We start from the raw sequence: 14,969 nt of genomic DNA on the forward strand, positions 1-14,969 counted from the left end.
CTGTTTATTCCTTCATGCTATCTGAGCACTTGGATAGTACATACAAATGTCCACTGGATTTATCTGTCCGAGTTTCCCTCCTCTATTCATAGTAGAAAACCAGAGCTGTGAGGTGTTAAAATGGATTGACTGGAAAGACCAATCCTCTATCGTGAGAGGAAGTGTATACAGTACAATCAACAGTTATTTTAAACAGAAGTAATGAAGAGATATCATTAAAGTGAGGCTCCTGTGTTAATTACCAAGCCCCATGCCCCTTTACCTGGTTGTTGGGGAAAACCAATGGTTGGTTTGTACAAAGTTCAGGCACTGTGTCCTCCTTTAGCAATATTTTCTGACTCTCATGAAATGAAAAGAATGATTTTCTCATAAAGAAGTGGGCTCATTCCATGGCTTGTGAGAAGATCCTGGTCTCATTTTTTCCTGTGCATAACAATACAAGCTGATTTTTGTTCCACTTTATTTCTATTTTCACTTAGATTTTGCTTAGGGATATTTGTGATATGGTTATTTTGAAGGTAGATCACATGTGAGCTTGGAGGGAAGAAGCAACAATCATAACCACATTTCAGCTTAGAACCTTCTTTATTAAGGAAGGTCCTTCAGTCATTTTTATTAACCAGAATATATGATGTTGGCAAGAGCACCTTTCAAAGTCCCATTCCAGGTGTTTTTGTGGGGTCCAAGAAGGCAGAGAGCACAGTGGCGGTGACTTAGCATCAAAACAATGACCATCAAGTTGCCAACCTTGTACCTTCCGGGAGACCTAACATTGCCTCTCTGCTTCTATCCCCTGAAGAACGAAAAGTTGGGACTGAAAACTAGATATCAATCTGGACCTGTGTAGCACCTGTTTTGATAGCAAACACCCCCCCCCCCCATACCCAGACTTGGACAAAATGGCGGCTATCTGTTCCTGAGCCAAACCTTCTCATCTCTGACCTACATCTAGATCTTGAAGTATCTGATTCTCCCTGGGCAAGGACGGACCAACGGACCAGCAGCAACAGCAATGCTGGGCTGCACCACCTTGGGTGCTTTCCCCACATGGAATGCTTCTCCTGAGGCAGACTCCACGGAGGCCACACCGGCGAAGGCATGCCGCAGGTCGTAGTGTGCCCGGTGCCCTGGCAGGGGTGCCTCAGGAAGTGCCACCACCACGGGTCCCACCACCATGGGGTCTCCCAGCAGGTTGGCAGGGGAAGGTGCAGGCACCGCTGGGTCTGCCACTGCATCGCCTGGTTGGGGCTGCGGGGGCAAAGCCTGGAGAGAGGATCACGTCCAGGTTAGCTACCTTTCTCCTCACCAGCAAGGCCACTCATGCTTGTAGGTGGAATCCCACCCGATTCTCTCCCAGTAACAATTTCTACTATCAAGAAATCTGGCAAGAAAGAACTACCTGGGTGCAAAGGATTGTCATCAGAGGCAGGACTGACCTGTGGTAGCCCCTTTCTCACCAACTGTCTTGGGATCGGTGGATTTATACATATATCCCACAAACAAAAGCACCCCACCTTACAGCTTCTACTATAGCCACAGGGGGCTGCTGGGCAGATCTGGCCACCTGTGCAACTCAGAATCCCATCCCCGGCCCCGTGCATAGAAAGAGGGACTTGTCAACCTCACATGAGCATTGGTTCCGTCCGGCAGCCACTAGTTCCCAGGAAGGGAAGGCATGGAGGAAGTAACCTTTCATTTGTTGATGATCCCATATACCCAGAGCTATTTAGGCTATGGGGCTCAGAAGGACAGGGCACAAATGCCCTGTCATTACAAATGCTGTGTCCATGTTAAAGGATTACTGTGTTCTGAGGATGAGGGCAAGTATAACCACCATGCTCTCACCTGGGTTTGGAACACGGTGCAGGTCACGGCCACATCTTCCCCATCAACCTTCTCGGTGAGTGTCGCCTTACAGAACCCATATTGCTGCCCACAGAAAGAGAAGAGTCATCTGAACTGGTTCAAAGAGTGCATTTTCCCCCCGTTTCACTGATACTCCTCGTCCAAGGGGAAAACTTCAATTCTTATTTCCTTAAAAAATTTTTCTCCAAAAGTTTCTAGTTTCTGCTTATAGAAGACATACAATATGTAATTCTAAATAGAAGGCAGAAATTACAGGTATGCTCTGAGACTGTAAGAGATCACCCATAAGGGGTGTCTGGGTAGCACAGTTGGGTAAGTGGCCGACTCCTGGTTTTGGCTCAGGTTGTGATCTCAGAGTCATGGGATCGAGCCCCTCATCAGGCTCCAAGCTGAGTGCAGAGTCTGCTTGAGATCCTCTCCCTTTCCTTCCCCCCTGCCCTTCCTGTTCATGCTCTCTCCCTCTCTCTAAAAATAGATAAATAAATCTTTAAAAAAAGAGACAGGATTGAAAAAATAAATTAATTAATTAAAAAAGATTGTCACTCATCCCAGAAATTGTGGTGACCCATGACAACTTGTTAACATGTATTTTTTAATTTTTAAACATATTACAAATTATTTAAAAATTGGGATCATTGTGACTATACCATTTCATACCCTGTGTTTTTCACTCACTATAATATGATAACATTTTCTTATATCACTCGTTATTCTTTCAAAACATAATTTTTAGGATCTGTATGATTTTCTATTTGTTGATGTACCATATTTTAGTTCAATAACCTCTCTTTTGGGTCATTTTGAATCCATGATAAATCATCTCATTAGATATATTTCTGTCAAACATCTCTGATTATCTCTTTAGGCTAGATTCCTAGAAGTGGACATTATGGTATCAAGGATTTCAAAGATTTCATCTTAGAAGCGTGTCTAGAAAATCTACAACACACTCCTGGCAACCGTGTATGACTTGGCCTAATTAGGAAATAGCCTCTGTCTTTCTCCAAACTCCAAGGGCCTCCAGTGGGGAGATGACTTGGTGACAGCTCTTAAGTGGGGAGGTGACACCACGGAGGAAGGTCTGGCATAACCCAGCCCCACAGGGAGTGGTATTTTTCACTGTTCTCTCTCCTCTGAAGCCCCAGGACACTAATTTGCTGTAAGGACGCTCTGTTCTATGGCCAGTTTTGCCGTCCCCACGGCCTGGCCTACTCACCTTCTCTGCCAGCAGGTTGCACTTGGCTGGATCCGTGACGTCTTTAGCAGCACAGTTCGTGGCAGCCACGGCAAACTCCACATATGTAGACTGTGCAGGAGGCTGAGGAGGATAAAGGAAAATGCTCATGATGCAACATGACTTCATCTGGAAAGGCAGGGAAGGAGAGGCTGGAGGGGAGGAGCAAAGGCACTGGGGTTGCTCACTCTGGGGAGCCCCATTCTCTTAGAACACACCGAGTGGCCAGGAAACATGGCGCCAGTGGCAGCCACAGGTCAGTCATTGGGGCTCTGTGTTCTGAAGTGCTTGTATACAGAAGGGAAGGAGGTAAAGGTATCACTGCCCATCATTCAGGGCAGAGACGAGTTTCGAGAGCACCCACCTTAACTGACCTGAGTGGGAACCCAGGGCCCTCCCTCCCCTGAACTTTCCACTTTTTAAAAAATTAAAAAAATTTTTTTCAGCTATTTAACATACAGTGTAATATTAGTTTCAGGTGTACAATCTAGTGATTCATGGCCTTCCCTCTTGGGGCTGCAGTTTGAATCCTAAGGTTCAGGTTACTCCAAGATGGCAGTGGGCAAGTGGGGAGACTAACACCTCTCCCACCTATCCTATCACAGACAGCGGGATCAAACAAAAAATCTAAAGAAAAGTAGAGAAGAAACTTGTGCTTTCCTTTCTTGTAGTATCCGGATGCTTACAACAATAAAATATCTGTTACTTGGCGTCGTCTGGGTGGGGGGTTTCTGAGAATCACGTATTCTGGTTCATCAGAATCATCACCTACACCTGGAATGCATTTCCATGCATGCCACGGCTGGTATCCAGGAGACCCGTTCTCGTAAATACCAGAATTCTGTTGCAATCAATGTTGCAATTTTTTCCCCAGTGATTCAAAAGGAACTTTCGGATCCTGCCACCACATGCCCATCTTTGTAAGCAGGCTCACGCCTTCGTAATCACCAATTTTGAGAGTGCTCACGGTCAGTGGTGATGCGGGACAACCTCGTGCAAACCCGTGAGTTCACAGCACGGGCTTCTGGATAATGCCAAACTCGCACGTGCGGCACAGCGAGCTCCGGTGGTACCTAGAGCTGAGGACCCCGGGACAGGCAGCGGCTGGCTGTTCTATGTTCGGGTGACTCGGCATGGGTGAGGTGCTGAGGGCTCTCTCCGGATCCTTGGGACACTCGGTGTCCTCATACCGCTCATACCCCTAAGGACCCTATCTTTCCTTTTTCTCCCACCACCCGCCCTGACTTCCTGTCGCTGCCCCTGCACCTGCTTTGTCCCCCACAGCTGTTCGACCACCTACATTCCTGCAGGGCCACCAAACTGCCCAAAGGTCTGTCCAGGGGTCTCAGTCTTACCACAAATTGAGCCCGGGAGATTTCCACAAGCTGAAAATAGGAGCCATTACTCTGAGCGTTGAAGGCAGTCAGCGCAACGTCCACGGCGTGCACTACCTTGGTGTCGTTAAGCGGGGCCAGCAGGGGGCAGTTTGGGCAAATCTTGAGCACGTCCTCCGCGGAGTCTGCGCACCGGGAAGAAACGAGGAGGGCTGTAATTCTCCGCGGCCTTCACCCTGGCTCTGCTTATTTTGAAAGGCCTAGGACATGCCCCAGATGGCTTCAGCTGCTTTCTCTGCTCCTGTCCTGCCGACATTTCTGCAGGACCCCCTCTCATCAGGGGGAATTTCACCTCCTTAAAAAGCTCCTTAAAAAAACCGTTTTACGGGCGCCTGGGTGGCTCAGTGGGTTAAGCCGCTGCCTTCGGCTCGGGTCATGATCTCAGGGTCCTGGGATCGAGTCCCGCATCGGGCTCTCTGCTCGGCGGCGAGCCTGCTTCCCTCTCTCTCTCTCTCTCTCTCTGCCTGCCTCTCTTTCTACTTGTGGTCTCTCTCTGACAAATAAATAAGTAAATAAATAAAATCTTAAAAAAAAAAAAACAAAAATAAACCGTTTTACAGTTGCAGGTCCCAGGAAATTGGGTCTTTCTTTTCCTTACCAACAAAGCGGCTAAAACCGCTTACACTGAAAAACAATTCAGGTCCCTTCCTCACTCTCTCTGAAAGGTAAAAGTAAGAATCATAATAATCATCTCTACCTGGACTGGAATCGCATTTTGCAAACAACACGGAAAACTGGCCGTCCTGTTTCAGCACCCGTAAATCACAGTCCCCTTCCACGGCCTGGAGAAATAAACCCACAGTGAGGGTTTGGGCGGGGGGGGGGGGGGTGGGGTGGACAGGGAGGACTGGCCTTCCATTTCTCCGGGGGTGGGGGGTGGGGTGGTCCCCCAAGCATACTGTCAGAAATGAGCCTCATGAAATCTCCTTGACCGAGTGACATTGAAACGTGATGCTCTCTGGTTTCAGAAAGGGCTATAAGAAAGTTGAACTGTTGTAAAAATCCGCCCCAGGGAAGGCAGCATCCAATGGCAATTTTAGCCACTGCACACCAACTAGCCATGAACGGAGCCTGGCAAGCTGGGTGAAATGGGCCTGTGCTTTGCTGAACCAGCAGGGAACCCGCTCGGCACTACCTGCGGTCACCCAAGGAGGGGCACTCACGTGCTGCATCATCTGCCTCACGGTGCAGTTGGCCAGGGGGGTGGGGTCCAGGACGTGGCAGGTGGTTTCCAGCGTGTCTATTTCAAGCTCAAACACCTCTCCCATTGGCCGCTGTGGAGACACAGAATGAAGCAGTGAGCAGCCTATTCCTCGGATCCCGCAGAGTGGGCCAAAGTGTGAACCCTTGGGCTTGAGTTAGCCCTGTTGGAGAGGTGAGGGGAAAGTCATTCCTGTAAGCGGGCACCTCCCCCAGCTCTGCCCTGGCCCGTGGACAGGGCGATGGCCAGGGCTTTTCTCGTCTTCTCCTGTTGGCTGGGCAAGCTTTTCTTTTCTTTTCTTTTTTTTTAAGATTTTATTTATTTATTTGACAGAGAGAGAGATCACAAGTAGGCAGAGAGGCAGGCAGAGTGAGAGGAGGAAGCAGTCTCCCTGCAGAGCAGAGAGCCCGATGCGGGGCTCGATCCCAGGACCGTGAGATCATGACCTGAGCCGAAGGCAGCGGCTTAATCCACTGAGCCACCCAGGCGCCCCTGGGCAAGCTTTTCAATGGTTGTTTGCAAGGAAGAAAGGGCCATGGTCTTGGGCAGGTCATCACTCTGAGCTTTATTTGGGAGCTAAAAATGAGTGTTGATACTCACTTAATTTTTTAAAATTTCACCCTTCAAGCAGTGCTTTGCAAAAATCAGCTTTGGATTTTTTTTTCAATCAAGTGGCAAAGTAGGGTGCCATAGGATAATATCTTAGTGTCTCTTCTTCTTCCTCCTCCTTCTACTTCTTTCTGCCTTCCTTCTCATCATCTACTTTCCCTCCTTCCCCGTTTTCTTTTCCATCCTATGGGACAAGTTGTCCTTGGGCTTGTGGATGCCTGAATGCAAAGTTGCTGCTCTCTACTGCCCCCTGCTGGGAAGGAGGGGGCAGAGCGAGCCTCCCTCGGACATGGAGCTGAAACTGAAGTCACTATTTGGTAAGGAGTTAGGGGAGTTTGGTAAATCCTTGTAGTTGTTTTTGCCAGTTCATCTGTTTCTGTCTCCTTTCTCCAAAGCCTGGAAAATGCAGAAGGTACAAGTATGCCCTTTTTTCCCCCTTTCATTTAGGTTCTACCTGCATCACTAGTACCTGAACCTCCTCTCTGGGAGGAAGCTGTGTTTTATGATGTCTGCACAGAACTGCCCAAGTTAAACCCTGAAAACACTCACAGTTGCAGTGACTAGGAGCCAGGTACTCCCGGGATTCTCAAGAAATGTACCTTTCAAGCTCTGTCATGAGTGAAAATGGCAATGTCCGTTCATGACTTTCCCTCGAATAAGCACGTTGTGTGCCCCTGCCCCACAGAATTAATAGGTGTTTCCTCCAAATCCCCCTGCCCTACAGTATGGTTACAGCACTTCTAAAATCCATCCTGATTTCAAATATTTTGTCCCATTGTGAGATCAGGTGTTAGTCTAGACATCCTGATGTCTACCTGATTCTCCCCTCTGGATTGTAAATTTCTTGTGGGTGCTATGTCTCTCTCTCTCTTTTGTATTAGGTTCGCCATTAAAATGGCAATATTTGACTGCTTTGAACACACAAAAATAGTAATTTCATATGGTTCAGCTTAATATTTCTCATGGCACCTGCCACAGTTCTTACCCATGGAAAGCTTGTAATCAATGGTTGCTGAAAGAATTAGCCCTCATGGGATATGAAATTGAATCTCAAAATAGGAAGAAGACATACACCTTTTCCTCACTGCTCCAAATCTCTCAACTGATGTCTAATGCATATTTTCCAGCTTAATCTTTATCATCACTGGCTTCAGACTGCAGTGGTTACTTGTGTAGTGTGTGGAGAGGTAAACCCCATTCAGGCTGACATTTCTTTCTGGGATGAGGGTCTCTTTCTTTGGGAGGTAACTTGTGTAGAGGAAGAAACATGGATCTAGAATCAAATCCCAGCCCGATGCCTCCAAATTATAGATCTAGAACAACAACAAAACGCCCTAGTATGTCAGAGGCTCAGTTTCCTCTCATGTCAGACAAGGACAGGACTGGGGGATGGGAGGGGTCCAGGAGATGGTGTGTGTGGAGGGGCCTGGCACGGAGCAGTTGAGTGTCAAATGTTAGTTCCGTTCCCTCTCAGTCTTCATCCAGAGAAACAGAAGCAAAGAAAGAGAAGTGAGTTCCTGTCAGCTAGAATCCTGTATCTTATGCATACGATTTTTCTATCAAGACGTGCTTTCTACCTGTGATGTTCAAAATATCATTCGAAGCCTTTTCTTGTCTCACACATCTCCTCACCCTGTCTCACACTCCTCACCTCACTCCTGAGACCCATGACTGCAGCCCAGAAGGCCTCCTCTCTGTTCCCCCACCCCCTTGCCCCCTCCCTCACTCCTGGGAGGAAACCAGAGAGTTTGCCCCTCTGCGGGCTCCTCGTGCTGGGAGATGGGACCTTGGAGGCACCCAGCAGAGCTCCAAACATGGTCACTTACCCGAGGCCACACTCTGACTTTGTCAATCTGGTTCAAGGTGTGCTTATAGCCTCGAAGCACGTGGCTGTTGATATAGTCCACAGCCGCCAGGGCTGCTTGCTCTGTTTCCGGGTCATCACAGTTGGGTTCTCTGTAAGCCAGAGCTGTCTCAACGGGGACAGAGCGGCAGCCCCAGAGCTGAGCAAGGCAAAGGAGCAGGGTGAGGATCCTCATGGCTGCTCTGGAGAGGCCCTAACAGCTGGCCAGATGGCTGGAAGCTCCAGGAACCAACCTAGGTGCTCTGCTCCAAAAAGTAGGCCGGGGGAGCACTGATGGCTTTATTTATCTGTCGGAGCCTGCTGGAGGAGTTGCATAAGGACGTGGGATGATTTCTGTTCTGGTTCCAAGTAAACCCCTGCAAACATCAGCTCTGGAAAAGCAAATATGTTAGGACATCACTGGTCCCCCAGAGATCTGCCAAAGTCAATGCTGCTGGGGCAGGCGGAAGGGGAGGGGTTGTGCAGACGCTCCAAAGTCTTGGAACATGGAGGGGATGAGGTGTGCACCAAGGCGAGGAGGGGCACAGCCAGCCCTGAGGGAGCGCCCCCTTCTGGGAGCAGAGCATGCCATGGGGAAAGTGGGGATAGATAGCAATTTGATAATACCCTCTAATGTCAGAATGATCTTCTCCTGGAGGGAAAACAAGGCCCACAGATGTAGCAAAGATACAGATGGTCTAGAGCAAGCAGGAAGAGCTCTGGGAGATGCTTAAATCTTGGGTAAGAGCCTTGGAGAAAAGAAGGAAGGAAGGGAGAGATTCTGCCTGAAGTGTGGAACAGGGGTGAGAGGAGGAGTTTCCCGCAGCAGGGCTGGGTGGGCTGCTCTGCTCCCTCAGACCACACGGCTAGGCCCCTGCACAGAGGGGCACTGACCTGGGTCTCCTGGGTGGCTGGGTGTGATCAGTGCCTCCCACCAGTGCAGCAGAGAGGGCCCTGGTCCAACAGCCACTCCCTTGGCAAAGCTCTGGGTTCAAATCCTTCACTGCAGGCTGAGATGCTCTGGAGGCCCCTAAGAACCCAGATCACTCTGCAATGCCCTCCACAGCCATAGTGGAATTAAAGTGAGTTTTTAGGGCCAGAGCACAGAGCCAGAGTGTTGGTTCAGGCACGGCTTGTAAGTGGCCCTTGACAATCCCAAGTCAGGCCTACAGGAGGGTGGGCAGGAGAGTGAGAAGCTTGGGAAAAAATCAAGGAAGGACCTGGCTTGGTTTAGCCTGGAGCAAAGAAGCCCTAATGTGAAGACCCACATGTTCTTCAAATATTTAGAGGTCACCATTGAGCATGGATGGATTTGTTCTGTTCTCTGATATTGAGAATAATGTTTCATCTTGAAAAAAAAGAGGGAAGCTTTCTGCAAGGAAGCGTAATCTTACCTATTTGCTGGGAGCTAAAAGGTAAGCAAGGGGTGAGTACGATGGGGCCAAGGAGGTAGATGAAAGACTGTTTTCATATTTACTTCCAGGTGCTCCTATGGTCATATGGACCATATGTGGTTGGGGCTGCAGGATCTCTCTGAGAGTGAGGTCCTAGCTCTTCGGGAGCTGGTCATCTAGCAAGTTGATCCTCAGGACTGAGGGTGACTTTCCATCCACTATATGCAAATTTGTGTGGATGCAATACTTTTCATTTAAATTATCTTTAATTTGAAAGTCATGAAAACATGCAGGGAGTACATACTTCATAGGCCCTAAACTCAGGTGTATAAAACACAATGTTATTTTCTATACATGCTTGACTGTCTGAGTCTGAGCCCTCTTTTGTGAAATGTAACCTAATCACTTACAGGTAACCTTATCTCCAAGATGCTTGGTTGCCATCCAGGCCCATCTAGGTTGGCCCCTTATGCTTCTTCTGCTCCCCTGGGGTTAGAAGAAAGCCTGAGTGGTGAGGGAGAGACTTACACAAATAGCACTTTAATGTATTTAGTAGGGCAGAGAGAGCCATCTGCCTTTGCCTGTGGGATTGGGGTCTGCCCCGTCCCCTTCCGCCAGGTAACCATTGGCACTGGTGCCCAGGTACATCCACCTGACACCCCCCCCCCCCCCCCCCCCCGGCGCAAGCTATTGTCCTTCTTGCCCCCATCTTGTCCACAGCAAGACATCCGTCCTGCATCCTCTGATCAGGAGTCGCGTTATCTCAGCCCTGGGGCCCTTTCTAAGAAAAAGGCCTTTTGTCAGCTAAGTACCACCCCCTTCTTTAACCTTGGGAAAATTTAGTTTCGTGCCCACGCCACGCATGGGAGCTTCACAAAGCTGCACTCAAGCCCATCCGCCCTGACACTGCAGTCATGCCCACCCTCCCCCTGCTCCCCTGCGATCCTGCCACACAGGAGACCTCTCCCCGTGATGTGACGTCTCCCCACGCTACCCATATACCCCTCCTCTGCCCTCCACCTCTGAAGCGAGGTTCAGGTCTCCTCTGCCTTGGGACTCCCACTCTGGTCTGGGGTGGTTCCACAGTCACCCCCAACCTGAGGGTAGGGAGAGGGGAGAAAAAGTTCCCTTCGATCATTCTTTCTGATCATTTTTTCTTTGGGTATCTTTGTTCTTAGATCTTCCATGGGTGACAATTTCTAAAGTGCGAGTTATTGTTTTGCTTCTCTGATGCTAGAAAAACAAAGCCTGTAGTAAAGAGTAATAGGTAGCTCCCTGTCGCCCTATCAGATATAAACAGCCCCCATCCACAATGTCATCATCTAGAGGTCAACAGTATCCAGGTGTCTTTTTCTTTCCTTCTTTTTTAACCGTGTCACTGGTCTATCTTATAGTCTTTTATTCCCATCTTGTCTTTTTTTTTCTAGGCAAAGAATTATTTTATATATAATTTAGATCATATGGCACATACAACTTTGTCTTCTTTTTTTTCACTTAACACTGTAACTGGAATATATTCCCACGTCATTAAACAGACTTAGAAAGCATGATGACTGCCTATGATTCCCTCATGTGGGTCATAATGTATGTAACCACGTGCTTATTGCTGAGCATTTAGTTTGTTATCAGCTGATCATTATCATGTATGAGCTGCAATGAACTTTTGTGTTTAGGAATCTTTGGTTAGCTAGTTCTTTTTGCAAGGTGGATTCTTACTAGTGGAATAATCGATACAAATAATTTGGACATTTTTAAAGCTGTCAATTTTTCTGGCCAGATCACTACCTGTGATTGGAAAAGCTGTGCTGATTTATGTCTCCACCATTCAGCTGGTTTAAGTGACATTGGGTATTGCCTCTTTGCCTCTGTTGTTTCCATGCTGACTTTTGTGGGAATCAGATGTGGGAAAATAATCAGAACTCTTTTTAAATGTATTTTATGAGTATCTTTGGTTGTATGTCAACTATTCCACATGTCTAATACTTAGGAACTGAAATGCCTGTGGAGTCAAGCTGAATAAAATGTTCCCTTAATTTTTTTTTCAGCTTCCTTAGATAAAAATGTTGCCATTTAGTTACTGACAATGAAAAAGAACAGAGATGATATTTTGGTGTGTTTTCCAAGGCACTTGTAGCAAAGGGTGTCCAAGGGAAGCTGCAGGTACTCGCTGTGCCTGATGGCACCAATTCAAATGTGGGAAGATTTTCACAAGCTGAATGCATGCACTTATGATTGATCTTGGGCTGGTTTCATCCACCTGGCTCCAACTTCTTTGCATGTCAGCAGGAGATAGGCATTTACTCCATTTTCTGCTCGTTGTCCTCATTATTTTAATTATCTTTCTGTGCATTTATCTGTGAGACCCACATCACGGCACTAAAACAGTGATCTTTCTATTGACACTGTATCTGAGTGTATTGAGGATATCAGAGGTTTGTTCGAGCTGGTTGAGGAGACCAGACCCAAGGGCCTGAGGGCCAGAAGAGGGTCAACAACCTGCAGGACATGGCAGCAGGGCGCTGGGCAGAGCTTGCTGGCTGGAGCCCCCGTGCGGCTGGCGGCGGGGTTTTCAAGATGGCGGCTGAGGATGGTACCAGGTTCTCTGAAGTCGGAAGTAGGGCTCTCCCCTAGGGCAGCGATGCATTTGAACTCTTCCGAGGCTGACTCTGTGTTTATAATTACCAATCAGAAGCGAAGACAAGAGGAATCATGGCAAGCTGGGGTCAGAGTTGCTGGGGCGTTTGCGTTGGGGGACCTTCAGGCAGACACAGGTAAAGCTAGGGGGTAGGGTAGAGCTAGAAGGAGCTGCAATAAATACCAAGTCAAACTTTGAGAATGGAGGTGAAAGCTGGAAACCCAGCCTCTGACAAAACAGAACATGGTAAGTAGACGTCAGCAGAAGCCAGAGGGACGATTGGTTTTCACAGGGAGGAAGTCATAGTGGTTGGTGCTTTAATCGCTGGGATGAATTTCTGGCTCTGCCTTTTTTGGTACAAAAAGGGCCTAGGCCCTGAGAGGCCAAGCATTAATTTCTGATAAGCCTCTGGTGTTTCTTCATTTATATGGGCATTGAACAAATGTTTATTGAACACCCACTACCTGTAATGCCAGGTGCCTGGACGCAGTGACAAGAAGACACCATCTGCCCTAAAGGAGCTCACCTGGATTCATGTGGCCCAGCAACGTCTGATCAGCCAAGAAGTATAAATTATTATACAAAATTATCGTAACATTTGTCTTGGGGAGACAGACTGGAATTTATTTCTGCAATGTAAAACGTCGGTCAATGGAATGCAAATTACCCCTGCCCAAGGACCCATCAGGTTTTTTATGAAGGTAACTTAGCACCAGTTGCCCTGGGAGATATTTTGGAAAAGCCCTTTGTAGTCGGTGCCAACACACCAAAATTGGGAGATGTGAGCCCGAGTACAGCATGGCAAAAATTATTAAATCACAGTGACCAGCGGTGATTAATTATTCCCTTTCTTTGGGTGGAGAGGGGGTTTTACAAGCTCTCCCCCAGTCCTGCACTCATAACCATGACCAGGCTTTGCAGATCTAAACCCCGAAAAGAAACTGCATTTGAGTGAATCAGTGGGGGGAACAGTAGGGCCTGGACTAGGGTGGGGCAAGGGAGAGGGTGAGGGGTACAATTTAAGGAGGTGTTCATCCTCAGGTTTGCATCTCCTTAAATCTTACGCTCTAGGCCTCTCCTGCGTCACACTTTAGTCCCAGTGCCAGTTTGGAGGAAGAATTCCTACTATTCTTACTATTCACCGTGGCCTGGACACCCATGCAAACATCCTGAACAAAACACAGGGTTTACCACTGTAGGGTTAAAGAAAGGATAGGGAGATTGGGCTTTCTGAGGGTGGAATAGCTCCTCCTCAAGAAAATGTCATCATCCTTGCTAATGTTAGCAACTCCTTACTCTGTGGAAAGCATTGTGCTTTAATCATCATAACTCCCTGGGAGCTCTCATCTTTCCTCCTTTACAGGAAGAAACAGGGGCTCAGAGAGGTTCTGCAACTTGACCACATCACACAGCGATGAAGCCTGGAGTTAGCCCAATCATTTTTTTCTCTATTAACCCCAAATGAAAAGAATAAATAGTCCAAAGAGAGCTGAGAAAGTTGACTGCTCTGCATTGCCTATAAGTGAGCAAATCCTTATTCTTAATAGTAGAAGACACGGCTGTGTGCCATAGTTGAAGAAAGGTGGGGAAAAAAATAGAAAAATGTACTGAGTTTGGTTAACAAGGAAAAGAATTAAAAAATTAGCTTATTCCCATAATTTCAGTCAGTGGAAAATATCTGGAAATCAATTTTGCGGAAGAGACTTTGACCTATTGACTGAAGTGATGACTCAGCTGGTGTTGAAATTATCTTGACTTCAGATTTAGAAGGTAAATAGAAGGTAAGTTATTACATTATTTCTGGTTAAATGTTTTCCAGGGGAATGGGAAAATTGTATCCATCTGTTCTTCTGGTTTCTGTCATCAGCTTTTGATATCTTCAAAACAAGATGAGTGGTACTTTCAGATGAGAAGGAAGATGAGAGGTGAAATGGTCATCTTCTAATGGGCCCTGTGATGGGCTTTGTGGGGCTCTTGGACATAGAGATGCTCAGAAGAGGTGCTTTACCATTGGAGGGTCCGGTGGTTATAGTGAGGCCACTGAAGTCAAGTAACTCATCCCACCTTAGAAAATCGAGGCATTTCTTTATCTATCATGTAGATTATTGGGTTTGGAACAGGTCCCTTCGACAGTGAGTGAATATTTTAGATTCTGTAGATCCATTTATTGCCTGGGATTCAGTATTCTCTGGAAACACATTCATCAACTTCAAAGGGATTTCTCGGACATTTACATTGAACGAGGTGCTCAGGAGGCACAGATGAGAGACACAGCCCTTGTCTTCAGATGGTCACCAGTGGGTCTGGCTCTACAGCACGATGTTGGTTGTGATGAACACACAAGAGAAGTGTAAGCTGCTCCTGCCCTCAGCCTGCATTAAATCCCGAGGAACACAATCCCTGAGATGGAAGAGTTCTCACAGAACAGCAGTGTCTATGTCATTTCTAATCTCGTATCCCTGGCACCTGCCTCCTGCCCAGCGCAGATTGGGCCCCCATGACCGTGACCGAGAGGCGCTAGGGCAGCTTCCCGCTCAGCTCAGAGGCACCCACCATCCTCTGTCTGAGGACGTTTAGACACAGGAATCTCTCCACCCCGCCGGTAGTCCGTTCTATTGCAGAATTGCTCCAGTTCTCAGGAAAACTTTCCTTCATATTGAGTCAACACCTGTCTACTTGTAACCTCACCAGTGGGCCCAGATTCTCCCCTCAGGATCTGCATGGATTAGGTCAACTCTCTGGTCCATATGGTGGGCTTTAGGGATTTAGAGGCATCCATGTTTTATCCCGCTA

General features: G+C 47.6%; 1 protein-coding gene across 1 annotated transcript; it reads right to left on the reverse strand.

Moving 5' to 3' along the window:
* Nucleotides 1–566: 566 nt before the first annotated feature.
* On the reverse strand, nt 567–8,440 carry AHSG (alpha 2-HS glycoprotein). Its single transcript, XM_046003400.1, has 7 exons — nt 8,131–8,440; nt 5,658–5,768; nt 5,192–5,276; nt 4,456–4,619; nt 3,083–3,184; nt 1,846–1,929; nt 567–1,263 (listed from the first exon to the last, which is right to left on the reverse strand). The coding sequence occupies exons 1-7, from the start codon at nt 8,341–8,343 to the stop codon at nt 949–951; spliced, it is 1,074 nt and encodes a 357-aa protein (XP_045859356.1). The 5' UTR covers nt 8,344–8,440; the 3' UTR covers nt 567–948.
* Between the last annotated feature and the right edge of the window lie 6,529 nt (nt 8,441–14,969).

Source organism: Meles meles, chromosome 4, assembly GCF_922984935.1.
Source record: "Meles meles chromosome 4, mMelMel3.1 paternal haplotype, whole genome shotgun sequence".
NCBI lineage: Eukaryota > Metazoa > Chordata > Mammalia > Carnivora > Mustelidae > Meles > Meles meles.